Source organism: Sceloporus occidentalis, unplaced genomic scaffold, assembly GCF_023333645.1.
Source record: "Sceloporus occidentalis isolate IW3139 unplaced genomic scaffold, rSceOcc1.0.p SCAF_16, whole genome shotgun sequence".
NCBI lineage: Eukaryota > Metazoa > Chordata > Lepidosauria > Squamata > Phrynosomatidae > Sceloporus > Sceloporus occidentalis.
The window spans coordinates 9,390,558-9,405,330 of record NW_028316996.1 but is presented as its reverse complement, the minus strand read 5'-3'; the positions used below and the strand labels follow the sequence as shown (position 1 = coordinate 9,405,330).

General features: G+C 38.1%; 1 protein-coding gene across 1 annotated transcript in view; it reads left to right on the top strand.

Annotated features, from left to right (window-relative positions):
* The window catches only part of LOC149302994 (inositol hexakisphosphate and diphosphoinositol-pentakisphosphate kinase 2), a 38,368-nt gene that overhangs the window by 16,003 nt on the left and 7,592 nt on the right, over positions 1 to 14,773 (top strand). Inside the window, exons 12-25 of the mRNA XM_089481736.1 lie at positions 98 to 207; positions 547 to 632; positions 1,486 to 1,611; positions 4,160 to 4,281; positions 4,414 to 4,596; positions 4,929 to 5,070; positions 6,466 to 6,689; positions 6,932 to 7,059; positions 7,420 to 7,534; positions 8,189 to 8,296; positions 8,379 to 8,495; positions 9,372 to 9,548; positions 10,913 to 11,086; positions 12,524 to 12,590. Of these exons, the coding sequence (XP_089337862.1) occupies positions 98 to 207; positions 547 to 632; positions 1,486 to 1,611; positions 4,160 to 4,281; positions 4,414 to 4,596; positions 4,929 to 5,070; positions 6,466 to 6,689; positions 6,932 to 7,059; positions 7,420 to 7,534; positions 8,189 to 8,296; positions 8,379 to 8,495; positions 9,372 to 9,548; positions 10,913 to 11,086; positions 12,524 to 12,590 (1,879 nt within the window). The remainder of the gene's footprint in view (positions 1 to 97; positions 208 to 546; positions 633 to 1,485; positions 1,612 to 4,159; positions 4,282 to 4,413; positions 4,597 to 4,928; positions 5,071 to 6,465; positions 6,690 to 6,931; positions 7,060 to 7,419; positions 7,535 to 8,188; positions 8,297 to 8,378; positions 8,496 to 9,371; positions 9,549 to 10,912; positions 11,087 to 12,523; positions 12,591 to 14,773) is intronic.

Here is a 14,773-nt window from a genome sequence, read left to right as displayed (position 1 = left end):
TTTTTTTTAATTTAGAAATTTTATATTGAATTTAGGTTTCTGAATTTTCAGATAATTACATACTTCTTAACTACTCAACCTCTTTATGAATTAACAGGAAGTCTTGGACATTGCCAGACAACTACTTGTAGAACTTGGCCAAAACACTGACTCAGAAATTGAAGAAAGCAAAGCAAAACTTGAACAGCTTAAAACTGTGTTGGAAATGTAAGTCTGTGTTTTGATAGCATCTCTGCGATTTCACTTTTGCATTTTAAAGGAAAATAAAAACACGATGAAACACGATTCTTGTACAAAGTCAGGTGGAACTGCCAACCAAGTTTTTCAAGCCATGAGAAAAACCCTATTGGGTTGAAATGTCGCCTTGTGATTCTTTGCTACATTTGAGGGTGTTGGGTGGTAACCCTGCTTGTGCAGTTAAGGTGCTGTCTAACCGTCTCCGAAGTGTGTATTGAGGCTATACTATAGACACTGACATTTGGTCTGAGATGTACATCACAACCATCAATACCTCACATATGCTCTTATTTGTTGATTTGTTTATAGGTATGGTCACTTTTCCGGAATAAACCGTAAGGTGCAGTTGACGTATCTCCCTCATGGTTGCCCTAAAACCTCCAGCGAAGAAGAAGGTATAGTGTGAAGTCTGTGTATTGTAAATCATATTTGTAAGCAGAAATGTCTGCTTGCAAAGAAAGTTTTTCCATTATACATAAAAATTACACAAATAAGCAGAACATAATGAGCCAATGAAAGGGCCCGTACAGTTAGTGGGATTCAAGAGACCCAAGTTTGGACTCTATAGAAAACTCCTATCACCTCCATGCCTTCTCAAAGTAAGTAGCAGATCAGGTCTTGGACCTTGGACCTTATACCTTACTACCTTCGTTCCCTTCTGTTAATATAGCTTATAATAACGTGTCCTGATTGTCTTCGTATAGACCCGCTGTCCGGTTAATGGATATTAGTAGCCCCTACTTAGAGAGTGGTTTATTTAATTTTAAATATACAGTATCTTGGGAACAGACAGGACACTATCTCATGGAACACAAATCATAAGATTACAAAGTATGGAAAAAATTTTTGAGCTACGACATATTTCATAGCTTTTTATAGATGCAATTTACTATTGTATTTGTTGCAAGTAGAGGTGCAAATTGAGGCAATTTGGGTTCTTAGGGGTAAAATATAGGCATTTCTGCATCAAATTTATACTGCTCACCCTGCTATCCTGCTATCCTGAGCCTCGTATTTGAATGAAGTATGCCTTCTGAAATAAATAATTTACTCGATAGTAATGAGAGTCTGGCAGAAAAGCCATGACTTACACTTGGCAGGCTTGGTTGACGTTAGTTCTAGAACCTTTTTTCCTATTTTTGCCAATAAACCGGAAAACGTCCACTTAAAATAGTTGAATTTGAGCTAGATTTTCATTTCAGATTTTAATCTACCCTGGCACTAAAGCTATCTTGTTTTGTATTGTAGACTGCCGAAGAGACGAGCCATCGTTACTCCTGGTCCTCAAGTGGGGGGGTGAATTAACCCCCGCAGGTCGGGTCCAGGCAGAAGAGCTTGGCAGGGCGTTCCGATGCATGTATCCCGGAGGCCAAGGTAATGTTTATTTCCTGCAAGTGGATAGTTAATAAGCATTCTTTCATAAATACCGTCAGCTGGATGAACATTATGGAAACTGCAGCTGTTTCTAAAATCTGCAGTAAACCAATCACACAAACATCTTGTGGTAACCTTACAAGCAATCAGTAGCTGAAAAGTACACAAGCTGGCAGTTTCCCCAGTCAGCAGCGGGGAAGAGTCCTTGCTAGAACTTTTAACACTTTAATTCCATATGTTAACAGTGGTTTCTAGAACTGTCCTTTTAACCTTTCCCCCGTCTCATGTTTAACCCCTTGATGACAATTGCCGGTCCGGGCACGTCACGGAAAATCATGTCGTTAACGACAAATGACGTGCCAGGACCGTCATTTGTGATCGATTTTTTTTTTTTACCCAAACGGCGTTGCTGTAATGCCTCGACCTCGAGGCATTCAGCAACGCCATGATCGGAATCAGGGGCCATGTCTGGCCCCTCCCCGGGGCGTCAACATCCGCCATACAATGTATGGCGGCGGACGCCCGTTTTAAAAGTGTTTAGGAGGCGATCAACGATCACCTCCTAAACTTAAATGGTGTCGCTGGAATGCCTCGATCAGGAGGCATCTAGCGACACCAAACACTTACCTCTTGATGGACTGTGACCGCTCCGGAGAACGGTCACAGCCGCAGCTGCCGGTGATCTTCGCCATCAGCAAGATGGCGGCGACCCGGGAAAAAAATAATAAAGACGGAAAAGTTCGCTAGACGGTCTCCTGACCCTCTAGAGAACTCTGGCTCCACTTGCAGGTTGAATACAGGTACTGCATTCAACCATGCAAGTCAATGGAGCTCAACTTTCTAATCACAGTGTGATTAGAAAAAAATAAATTAAAAATAAAATAAAATTAATAATCATTAGAAAAAAAATAGTAAAAAAACAGTAAAATGTAAAAATAATTTCCCTCTGATGTCACTATCAGGGGAACCTTCAAGTTGAAAAAAATTCTTAAAAATGTTTTAAAAAAGGCAAAAAAAAATTAAAATATATATATAAAAAATATATTTTTGTGAGCAAGTCCTAAAATTAGCACATTAGCTTAAAACAATTCTCGCATGGAAAGAGTTAAAATACTGGCATATTAAATGCCCATGGGGTGTCTACTTTTAAAAAATTTATGATTTGATGGGGTTAATTGAATTGGCCGGATTCAACAATGTCCCAAATAACACGGGGGGAAGGATGGCCACACATCTAATTTCCAATTAGAAAAATGCACACGTACCAAATGTGGCCTTTTAGTTCACCCCAAAAATGACAAACCCATGCATGTGGGGTATCACTGTACTCAGGAGATGTTGCTGAACACATATTGGGGTGTCGTGTGACAGCGGCATATACCAGGAGCTGTAAATTCATACATAAAGTAGGTGTGTGTGGGAAAAATACACACACAAAAATACTACTGCAAACTTTGAAAAAATGCTGGTGGTAAAATGTGTGCATGCAAAGAGTTAAAATACCAGCATTTAAAATACCCTGGGGTGTCTAGTTTTCAAAAATATTGCTTTATTGGGCACACTGAAATGGCCCGGCTCAAAGATGTGCCAAATAGGGCATGGGCAGTGGATCCCCAAATGCCAAAGTTCAACATTGAAAATGCGCATGCCCCAAATGTGGCCCTTTTGCCCCCAAACACCCAGGCAAAATCATTCATGTGGGGTATCACTGCGCTCAGGAGATGTTGCTAAACACATATTGGACCTGTTTATTCATACCTAAAGTAAAGTGTGTGAAAAAACAAATGCAAAAAAAATGACTACCATAAAGTTTGACAAAGGCTGATGGTAGAATTAGTGCTTGGAAAGGGTTAAAATACTAGCACTTGGAATACCCTGGGCTGTCTAGTTTTCAAAAATATATGACTTGATGGGGTAAATTGCATTGGCCGGCTTCAAAGATACCCGAAATGGCACATGGGGGGAAGAATTACCAGATTTGGAAAAAAAGGCTTTGAAATAGCAAAACGCTACCTGTACTTTTTGCCCCATAATGTGTAGAAAAAAGCAAAAAAACATAAAAACATTGGGTATTTCTAAACTCAGGACAAATAGTAGAATCTATTTAGCAGGTTTTTTCATTACCTTTTATTGATGAGTAAAAGATTTTTCAACGAACCATATTTTATACTTTTTTTAATAGTAAATAATATGATACAATCAAAACAATGTCATCTAAAGAAAGCCCTTCTTGTCCTGAAAAAAACAATATCTAATGTGTGTGGGTTCAGTAAACGGGAAAGAAGAAAATTACAACTAAACACGAGCAGCGCAGAAATGTTAAAACGGCCATTGTCACGAAGGGTACAAAAAGTAAAATCAGCCTTTGTCATGAAGGGGTTAAGCACCAGACAGCCTCCTCTCTTTGCCTTTAGCGTTTGATTGAAACAGTTTAGGGTAGTAATCCTGAAGCTGCCGTTAGAACTGGCATAGGAGCAGGGGGATATGGGTAGGTCAGAAACTGCAGCTTTTAAGTTGAATAAGTGAATAAAATGTGTTCTTTTTTAAGGGGACTATGCTGGGTTCCCAGGATGCGGCTTGCTACGGTTACACAGTACCTACCGACATGATCTTAAGATCTATGCATCAGATGAAGGGCGAGTCCAGATGACGGCTGCAGCTTTTGCCAAAGTTAGTTTAGCTTTTTTTGTTTGTTAAACATACATCTTATTTTTTTTATATATGTATATTTTCATATATTCTTATTTTTTTAAATACTGTTGGCCCATAATTCTTTTGTTTGCATTATTTAATGATATTTAGGGATTGTTGGCTCTGGAGGGAGAACTGACCCCAATACTTGTCCAGATGGTGAAAAGTGCAAATATGAATGGTCTACTTGACAGCGACAGTGACTCTTTGAGTAGCTGCCAGCACAAAGTGAAAGGAAGACTCCACGAGATCCTCCAAAGAGACCGAGATTTCAGTGCCGAGGACTATGAAAAGGTACAAAAAACATTTCATAAACCTAAGCCTTGTCAGCTTGAAGGTTAGGAGTCACACAAGATGCAAGCTTTTGCTGAGTCTGCATGTATAGGCTACAAGGGATCCAGCACCTCTAGAACATTATCATTCAAAAAGTAGCATATCTTTGTCATAACCAATTTGTAACTATTCTTTGTGATCACACTTTTAAACAGAACAAATTAGGAAATTATGCTTGTACATGCATGGCAATGATAATGTATACATTTTTTTAATCTTTTGTGTCAGGAAGATAGAAAAAAAATTGTTTTATGTGTTAGAATACTGAAAGTGCTTTTATTTCACATTCTCAGCTTACACCAACTGGAAGCGTTTCCCAGATTAAGTCTATGCATATCATTAAAAACCCAGTTAGGACCTGTGACAAGGTGTACTCTTTAATCCAAAGCCTGACATCCCAAATCCGGCAGAGAATGGAAGATCCAAAATTTGCAGGTAATAATAAAACATAAATACTAAAGCCATAGTGCTGAATGAAAGGTAAGATATCGCTTGTGAAGGTTCCGTGTTAACCCAAATAACAGTTACTGGTGGTATGCTGAAAAAAAAAGGTTTTATCAATCAAGCAATTTCCTTTTGTTGATCGCCAGTTTTAGACACAAATAATGGATCTACTGAATAAGAGATGTGATTATAGGGTCTGTAGCTGCAGCTCTGCAGGACTGATTAGTGACCACTAGGGATGCAGTGGTTAAGAAAGACAATTTGTCCTTTTTCATGTGATTAACATAGTAACATAGTTCATAAGGTTGAAAAAAGACCAAAGTCCATCAAGTTCAGCCTATATACCTATTGTGTGACTACTGTGTTGATCCAGAGGAAGGCAAAAACCCCTTATGAAGCAGATGCCAATTGCCCCATACCAGGGGGAAAATTCCTTCCCGACTCCAAATATGGCAATCAGAATAAATCCCTGGATCAACGTTCTGTCCCTATTAATCTAATATCCATAACTTGTAATATTATTGCTTTCAAGAAACACGTCCAGGCTCCTTTTGAACTCTTTTATTGAGTTTACCATCACCACTTCCTCTGGCAGAGAGTTCCATAATCTCACCGCTCTTACTGTAAAGAACCCCCGTCTGTGCTGGTGTAGAAACCTTCTTTCCTCCAGCCGTAGAGGATGTCCCCTTGTTATAGATACAGTCCTGGGTATAAATAGGTCCTGGGAGTGATCTCTGTACTGTCCCCTTATATATTTATACATAGTTATTAAGTCCCCCCCTAAGCCGTCTTTTTTCCAAACTAAATAACCCTAATTCTGATAATCTTTCTGGGTACTGTAGTCCTCCCATTCCCCTTATTACATACATCGGTCTCTATTAAAGTTTTATCTGTATAAATGTTATGTTTTATCAGACGGGGTTCTTTCATTTCAAATAGTTTTATACACACAGCCTTACGCCTCCAGATTCTTATAGCAATCAAGTGATATTGATAAATATTTACAGGGAAACAAATAGTCTTTATTGTTTGAGTGACATATATATATAATGTATATGTAGATATATGTGTATATATATGTGTGTGTGTGTGTATATATATATATATGTGTGTGTGTGTGTATATATGTATATATATATATATATATATATATATATATATATATATATATATATATATATTCAATATGCAATTGAGCTATTTCATTTTGAAAGCCATTCACAAAGTTTCTCAGTCCAGATAGTCATGTAGGTACACGTAAAGCCGGTGGGCCCAGGAGGTAAGTATGACCTGTTGCAACAAAAGTTTTGCTCCTGTGTTTTGTTTCCACTCATTTTGGTAGAATACAAAATGCAATACACCTGCTGCTTTTGTTTTTATGACTAGATATTCAGCTTTACCATAGTGAAACCCTGGAGTTAATGCTGCGCAGATGGTCCAAACTGGAAAAAGACTTCAAAATGAAGAACGGGAGATATGACATCAGCAAAATTCCTGACATATACGACTGCATTAAGTACGACGTTCAGCATAACTGTTCCTTAAAACTGGAGAACACAATGGAGATATACAGGCTTTCCAAGGCTCTAGCAGATATTGTCATACCTCAGGTAAATGTCCTTCACTATGTGCTCAATATCTTAGGGGGATCTCAGACCCCTTTCACACCAGAAGATTGTTGGTCAATTTTTATGCTGTTTGACGTTTCTGCAAAATCAAGTATTTAAGTTTATATTTAGGTTCGCAGTGCATAGAAAAGAAAGACTAAGCCTTATCGAGAAAATAGCTGTAAGCAGATCCACAATTACTTTGTTCTACGCGTTGTGAACGTTGCGTTCTGTTTATGTTCTAGGAATATGGCATTGCCAAATCGGAAAAGCTAGAAATTGCCAAAGGTTACTGCACACCTCTTGTTCGAAAGATTCGCTCCGATTTACAGAGAACTCAGGATGATGACACAGTCAACAAACTACATCCGTTGTATGAAGCTCATCTTTTATTGTGTTGAGAACAGACAATGCCGCCTCAATTAAAAATGTCAATAATAAATAACTAAACATTATATGTATGTTTGGGTTAAATTAGTATTTATTTTTCTTCTCATGTATACAAACCATTACCGAAATGCTGCCTCCTTCCAGTATCCAAAACGTTTGGCTTTCTTTAGGCTTGTGATGGTTCCAACAGACTAACGTATCAATTACTGAGCATGCATTATTGTGAATTTATTTTCACCACTTTATATACACCCCCCCCCCCAAAAAAAGCTAAAGACAATGATTTTTGATAGAGGCCATGCTATAGAATTGAAGTAACCTTTGTCTGTCTTCTTGCTCAAAGGTATTCCAGAGGGGTGATGTCTCCGGAGCGCCATGTGCGTACTCGCTTATATTTTACCAGTGAAAGTCACGTCCACTCGCTGCTGTCAATTCTCCGTTTTGGGTCATTATGTGATGTAAGTACTTCTAGAACTGTCTGTCTGTAGAACAGATCTACCTTTGTGGATATATCATTTCCCCCCTCCTCCCAAGTGTGAAAATAACACAGAAACTGTTAAAGAAGCTGTTTCTGTTTCTAGGGCAACCCTCAATCTCTGCCTCCGTGTGTGAATTTAGTGAATGAGGCATCATTTTGCGTTTCTGGGAAGAGGCTGGACATTTTGACAGTACTAGAAATTGTTTAAAGCAAATTCAAAAGAGTAGCTGGAACAGCACCTTCTAATATGCCCATTTAATAACTATTATATGATAATGAAAAGCACACTAGCCCTATATGTAGTTTCTGTGTATGTTGTCATCGTCGTCACCTAACCCAAGCTTCAGAACATACAGTGACAATGTCCCATACTGACCCACCAAAGAAGGATGCAGATCAATGTACTTTGTAAGCCTGTAGGAGCAAAAACACAAATCATTACCTAAAGGAGAAGCTGCAGCTCCAGAAGAATGTAATTTAAATCAATTGGATTGCATTTCATTCATGCACAAGTGTTGGGGGGGGGGGGGTGTCTACATGACCCCACTGGAACCCTCACATGAGCCAGTTCTGGAAATCATAATAAATGAACAATATATATTTTATAACATGCTTATGTTTGTTTTTATTGAAGGAAACAAAGGATGAACAGTGGAAAAGAGCAATGGACTACCTAAATTTTGTAAATGAACTCAATTACATGACCCAGATTGTGATAATGCTTTATGAAGACCCAAACAAGGTGACCTAAAATGGTATATTTCAGAAGTGCATATTCTCTGCAGCGATCACATGACATGGATAGTAATTTTCTTTTCTTGCAGGATCTTTCATCGGAGGAGCGCTTTCATGTTGAGTTACACTTTAGCCCTGGAGCTAAAGGCTGTGAAGAGGATAAAAACCTACCATCTGGATCTGGATACAGGCCTGCATCTCGAGAGGTTTTTGAGCTAGTTTTGTTTATTTTGCTTGTTGCTGTCAATGTCTGGGGCTGCAGTCTAGTCTCTTGTAATACCTCATTTCACTTCAAATCCCACCTCACACTTAGTCTTATGTCATTCCGCATGTTTTACATGCATGGCACAATATGGGATGGACTACACTATTTAACCATAAAATTATTTGTAGAGCTGTAACACACAAATGAAACATGCTAAACTTTTTCCCCTAGAGTTTGAGAGGAAGCATTTAATCTCATCTATTTAACCTCAATCACTGTGAGATGACCCTGGAAAACACGTGGTCTGCTTAACCATGTGTAATGCAAGGCTGTCAGATAGACCTTCTTGGAGGAGAAACATCCCAGGGTTATTCTTCCTTAATAATTGATGATATCAGTGAAATAAATTGTTTAGTTTGACTCATGAGAATAACACAGTTTGGTGTTACCCATTTGGTTGCTAATTTTGTTTAACTAAACTGCTAATTAATATCCTTGAAGAATGTCAAACTCAAAGGTTTAAAAACTAAATGCAACATCGGAAAAATAGATCCCAGTATTATATGCCCAAACCTTTCCCATGAGTAATTATTTAGTCATGTCAAACTTTACCACATTCATCATTTTTCAGAATACAAAAATTGGATAAAGTCATATTAACTAGGCCAACAAAGAGAAAGACGGAATCTGGGTGGTGATAGATGGAAGATACACCTGAGTTCTTCAAACTTTCTGTAACTTTATATCTTTCTCTGTTGGCCCCAAAAAACATGAGTTTCAAGTAAAGACACCAATTTAGTTGCATCGCCTTTTAAATATAGAACGGTTATAGAATACGGCAATCTTATTAGCTGTATCATTTCATGTGTCTTTTTAGAACGAAAGTTCCAAGAAACAAATCCATGGCACTGACAGTGATGAAGAGTCCAGAGACCAATGCAGGAGGGATGAGCCTGACAGAGGATTGCTGATGTTTAAGCCTTTGGTTTCTGATCCTATTCACATACACCGAAAATCTCCTCTTCCCCGATCCAGAAAAATAGGTTCAGTAGAGGTAAGTGAAGATAACCACCTTAAATCACAGGTGTCTTATAACAGGTCAGTCCATCATTATTTTCTCTGTTCTTTAATGCTTCTTAGCTCATTTAGTTATTCCACCTTTAATGTGGCTTTTAGAAAAATCTAAATAAACCAATTTGTAATATTTTCTTTTCATTTTAATTGGTCAGTCATTGAGTATTAGAAGCTTATTTATTTAAAATCAAAGAAAAAAAAAAAAGCAACGGCTAAAAATAAAACTGCTTTTAAAGATCATCATATAAAGTTCCGTGCAAAACTTTTTGGCAAGTGTGAAAAAAATGCTTTAAAAAATAGATATGTTAATAGTTTATTTTTACAAATTCATTCAATTCAAATGAATGCAAATTTAGTGAATAGAAGAAATATCTAAATCAAATCAATATTTGGCGTGACCACCCTTTGCCCTCATAACAACATCAAATTTTCTAGGTACTCTCGCACAAAGTCAGGGATTTTGTAGGCATATAGGTGTATGATTAAACCGTTTTACCAAACAGGTGCTTATGATCATCAATTTAATATGTAGGCGGAAACACAAGCATTAATAGAAACAGAGGCTAATTGTGGTTATTGCTTTGATTTAGATTTTTCTTCCGTTCACTCACTTTGCATTTTGTTAAATGATAAAAAAAAAATAAACTATTAACATGTCTATTTTTTGAAGGATTCTTACTTTACAGCATTCTCCGCTTTTCCAATACCAAAATGTAATCTATCATGAGATAACATGTCCATTCAGAATTCTGGCAAGGGACGACTTTTGTTAGTTTGAGATTAGTAGCCTATTGCTTATGTAAAGAAAAGCAAGTATTCAAAGTCATTTTTTTTATTAATGTTTTTCAAAAGTACGTCCTATGTTTCGCGTATCACGTGTTCAGTGTCTAGTTTACACCTAGGTTTTGCCAGCACTTTAAATGCTTTAGGAATACATAACTAAATTGAGAATTAATATAGACTAATACTATAAAAACACATTAAGAGCAATAACCTTAATATAAACTGAAGTGGACAACAGTCTAACGATCTGCAAACTGTTCCTGGCATTGTACGTCTTTCCCGACCGTGCTTAGTTTATCCTGTCTTAGATTGTAGTATCCTATCTAATAATCCCTGCAAAGCTTCTAATGCAGATAGAACACCAAGTCTATAAAAGTTCTAAACTCAAGACTAAATTGCAGTTTGCTGTCTATCCGGCCACACATTAAAGGCTACAAGCAAGTTTTCCTTCTTTTCTGGATTACAAACAAGGTTTTTGGTTTGTTTTGTTATTCTGATCGTTTAGCTTTGTTTCTAACTTTGCATGCTTTTGCTGTTTTTTGGTCCCTTTCTCACTTCTAGGGAGAGAGCCCCCTGAGTGTGTCTAGCCCAGAGTGTATCGGTACCTGGATGCATTACACCGGTGCTGTGGGTTCTGGGCGTCGAAGACGCAGATCAGGGGATCAAATCACTTCTTCCCCCGTGTCCCCTAAATCATTGGCTTTCACATCCAGTATTTTTGGCTCATGGCAACAGGTTTTTAAACTTTACTTTCACTAAACTTTTTATTTTTTGTTACCCGAACAGACCAACCAAAAATCTGTACTAAAGGACGACTAATCCCTTTATTGGTTATCGTCACATTAAAATGACGATAATCGTACAAAATATACGTGCAAAATGCTGGAAACAGCCTTGTGGCATCTGTTTGCTAAATTTTAAACTGGAAGTATATTACAATAGGGGCAAAAAAGAAACTATTTGGGCTTAGCTGTCCTTTAAGACTGTATTATAGCATCAGATTCTTGGGCAGCAGAAATGATATCTGCAAAATATCTTCTAAATAGTAAAATGATGCTATGGAAACAATGGGGGTGAAAATATAATTAATGTTTCAGTATTCATTTGTCCACGGCATAAACTACATTATTTCTATTGAGTGGCTTGGTGTTTAACTATGCAAGGATTAAACTCCAGTACTAATCTTTCTCCTCTTTTGGGGTACTTTAATGTATTTGCAAACATCACTTCTTCCATGTCCTGTTATCGCAATTACAGATCCCTAAGCTGCTTGTAAACGGTTAATAATTTATTTTCTTACTATCAGTCTATAACTTATTAAATAGTAAGAAAATGCAGAAATGGAACAAATTGTTGGTTTCCACACGCCCACTTAGGGCCTACTGGTAGCGTCCCCCCGGGCTGGAAAGCATATTGTAATGAGTCCCAATTATTGGGTTTGATGGTTGGAGAGCATGATGAATTTACCAGTGCAGTGCTTGCTAGGCAAGCAAACGAAAACACACACATACCAATAAGCACATTTTTTATTCCTTAACTATGAGCTCCTTCATTTGCATACACATACACAACATCTTTGGCCTAGCACATTTGTCAGTCATCTTTCTTTTTATTTTATTTGGATCTATAATGGTCACCGGATCATGGAAGAAGTTGTGTCTAGCATTCCCTTTTCCTTCTGTCCGTTTCACTCTCTCATTTGTGCAGCAAACATACGCAAGACACTGCGCTAGGAAAAGGTCCTTCGTACATTGGTACAAACTATAGTTTCTTTCAGTGTTCCTCCTTTAGGACCGATGCATGGAATGTGGTTACCCTGTTGTGAATTGTTCAGGCTGTTTACCTCTGGCTTCCCCCTTTTATTTTTAACTTCCGGACAGGAGTAATTATGTCTATTGTTTGCAAAATGCACTCTTTTCTTTTTCTTGATCGTATGTAATTTGTGCGCCCATGGCTACCTTTTGAATGCTTGTCTTGTGCTACTTCATCGTCACAGGACCTCATCTGTGAAATCGGCTCCTTTCAGGAGGGGAAATCTGCATGATGTTTATTTCTCGCTAACGTGCATCATGTGTCATATTAACCCTACGTGTCTGGTACAGGTGGCTGTATCAACATTCAGTGTCATTTAGTTGTCACTAGCCTTTGTTCACATCGTATCTTTACTTTTAGGTACTATCAGATAACAATAGTCATGTGAGAGCATCTAGACACTTGGAACAAAAACCCGGTGGTTTAGGTAAGTAGGTCAATCTTCAGAATTGTCCATCTGTCAAAGTATTCCCAATGAAGTACATTAATGCACTGCTAACTGGTTATTAAATGTGTATGAAGCTTTCCCCCCCACTTAACCAACTACATTATTTGGAAAGTACAATGAAGCATGGCATGATCATGTTTTTGCATTGTCATTTAGTATTAAGCCATAATCCTCTATGCTTTTGATGAAGGACAGTGAATATTAAAGGCTTTAATATGGCTGTATATTATGCCCACTGCAATTTAGCAACAATCTGCTTCATTATTTGAAATGGGAAAACTCATAAGAACCCATCAGTTAGTTATTTGTGCTTACTTTTTTGAAATAAGATGAACTCTCAGATGGTTCTTGAAAGACATATACAAGGAGCACATTTTTTTATTATAAATGTGTTTACATATGTGATATTGAGGTGGGCAAGCTGGCAGAATTGTGACCTAGTGTGAGTCCAGGCTGTCGTGTCGCCACGTGAATCGTGCCCCTCGTGGCAGAAGGTGTGCGACCTGGAAGTCTATAAGGAGGCTGTTGGGACTTCCGTTCCTGCACTGCTCTGACTCACGGTGTCTCAAAAAGCGGAGCTCAACATCTTATTCCTGGATACACCATTGTGCTCGGTTCTTGAACACCTCTTCTCTGTTCGAGGAATCCCTTCTTAATTTCATATTTTGCTTTTTAATAATATAATCATATTCCATCAATGTAAGGAAAGCACGTTTGCAACGCACCTTCAAACACATTGAATTGTACTGAAAGGTTGCGATTTGTTTCACAGTAGTTTGATATTCACATTAATGCCCAATCTGTAACTGACTTGAATATGGTTCTTCTTTTTCTTAAGCAGATGTACGGGGGAAAAGGGGTTTTGTCCCAGAGCACCTGGACAGGTTCTCATATACCATACAGCCTTGGCAACCATGTAGAAATTCTGACTTTGACAATATGACTATGTAGATAGTATAGATGTCCGCGCCTATCAAACATTAAAGTCTAAAAAAAACTTTTAATGTCAGATGGAGTTTACATGTAGTCATGCCAAATGTTCAAACCATTATTTAGGGTTACTTTTTGGAAATCCTGCCCTGCATGCACTGAACAAGCACTTGCATGTAGTGACCAGGATTCACAGTTTGGGTGTATTGTGTCTGAATACCACAGAAACCTTTCAAATAGCGAGTCTTATTCATTCTCTGTGGCTGGAGCAAGCATTGAAGTGTTACTTCTACATTTCCTGTGGACATTCTTAAATTCTGTGCCACCTTCTGCTTCTCTAAAGGTTACTGCATCCCATGTATCCCTCTGATAATTTATTTCCTTAATATTTCTGGTAATTTTAAGGCTTTTTGGACCATTCGTGTTTCCTGATATAACCGTTTAAGGGTCTTGCTACCGTTGCTCCAGTTTTACCGGTGTGATTACATGAAAAGTTAGGCACTTACCTCTCTTAGTGTTTGATGTAGCTATAAACTATTCCAACATTTAAGTTGCCGTTCGGCTAATCGTTAATGAGAGCAGCTACTCCCATGCAAGATGGTGTGCGTTTCTTACACTGCTATCTGAAGTCATCTTGTACCGCAGTCATTTTATTGTACTGTAAGCTCGTGTCCTCCTCTATGCACAAATGCAGCTTAACATGTAGCTGGGTCACACTTGGACATGTCTCTCTGCAGACACCCACACACTGAAAAATGAGTCCAGAAGTTCTTCTTGTTCTAGGAAGTCTAGACTCGTCGGTCACTATTGGAGCTCTCTGCCCAGAGGTAAGGAATATGAAGGCATTCCATCCTCCCTGCAGCTCAATAGTGTAGCACAGCTTTCTGCATAGATATCGTACAACTTTTCCTTCCAACACGCTCCTGCTTTGAATTTATTGATAAACTAGCTCCACATAGATGCCACCTTATTTTTATTATCCCGCCTATTGCATTATTAAACAGTTGAGGTCTTTTTGACAATAGTTGGTTTTAGAAAAAAATATAAAGAAAATATGGTTAAAAAGGCTTGTCTGCATCATGTAAATGCCTTGAGCCAAAGAATGAAAAATGGGAAGCATCTCACTCCCAAATTGACAGGAGAGTTGTGTTTCAGCTCCTATACATTATGAAGGTCGTTCACCACTGAACATCTGCTGCAGGGATAGCTGGGTTGGTCCTGTATGATGTATG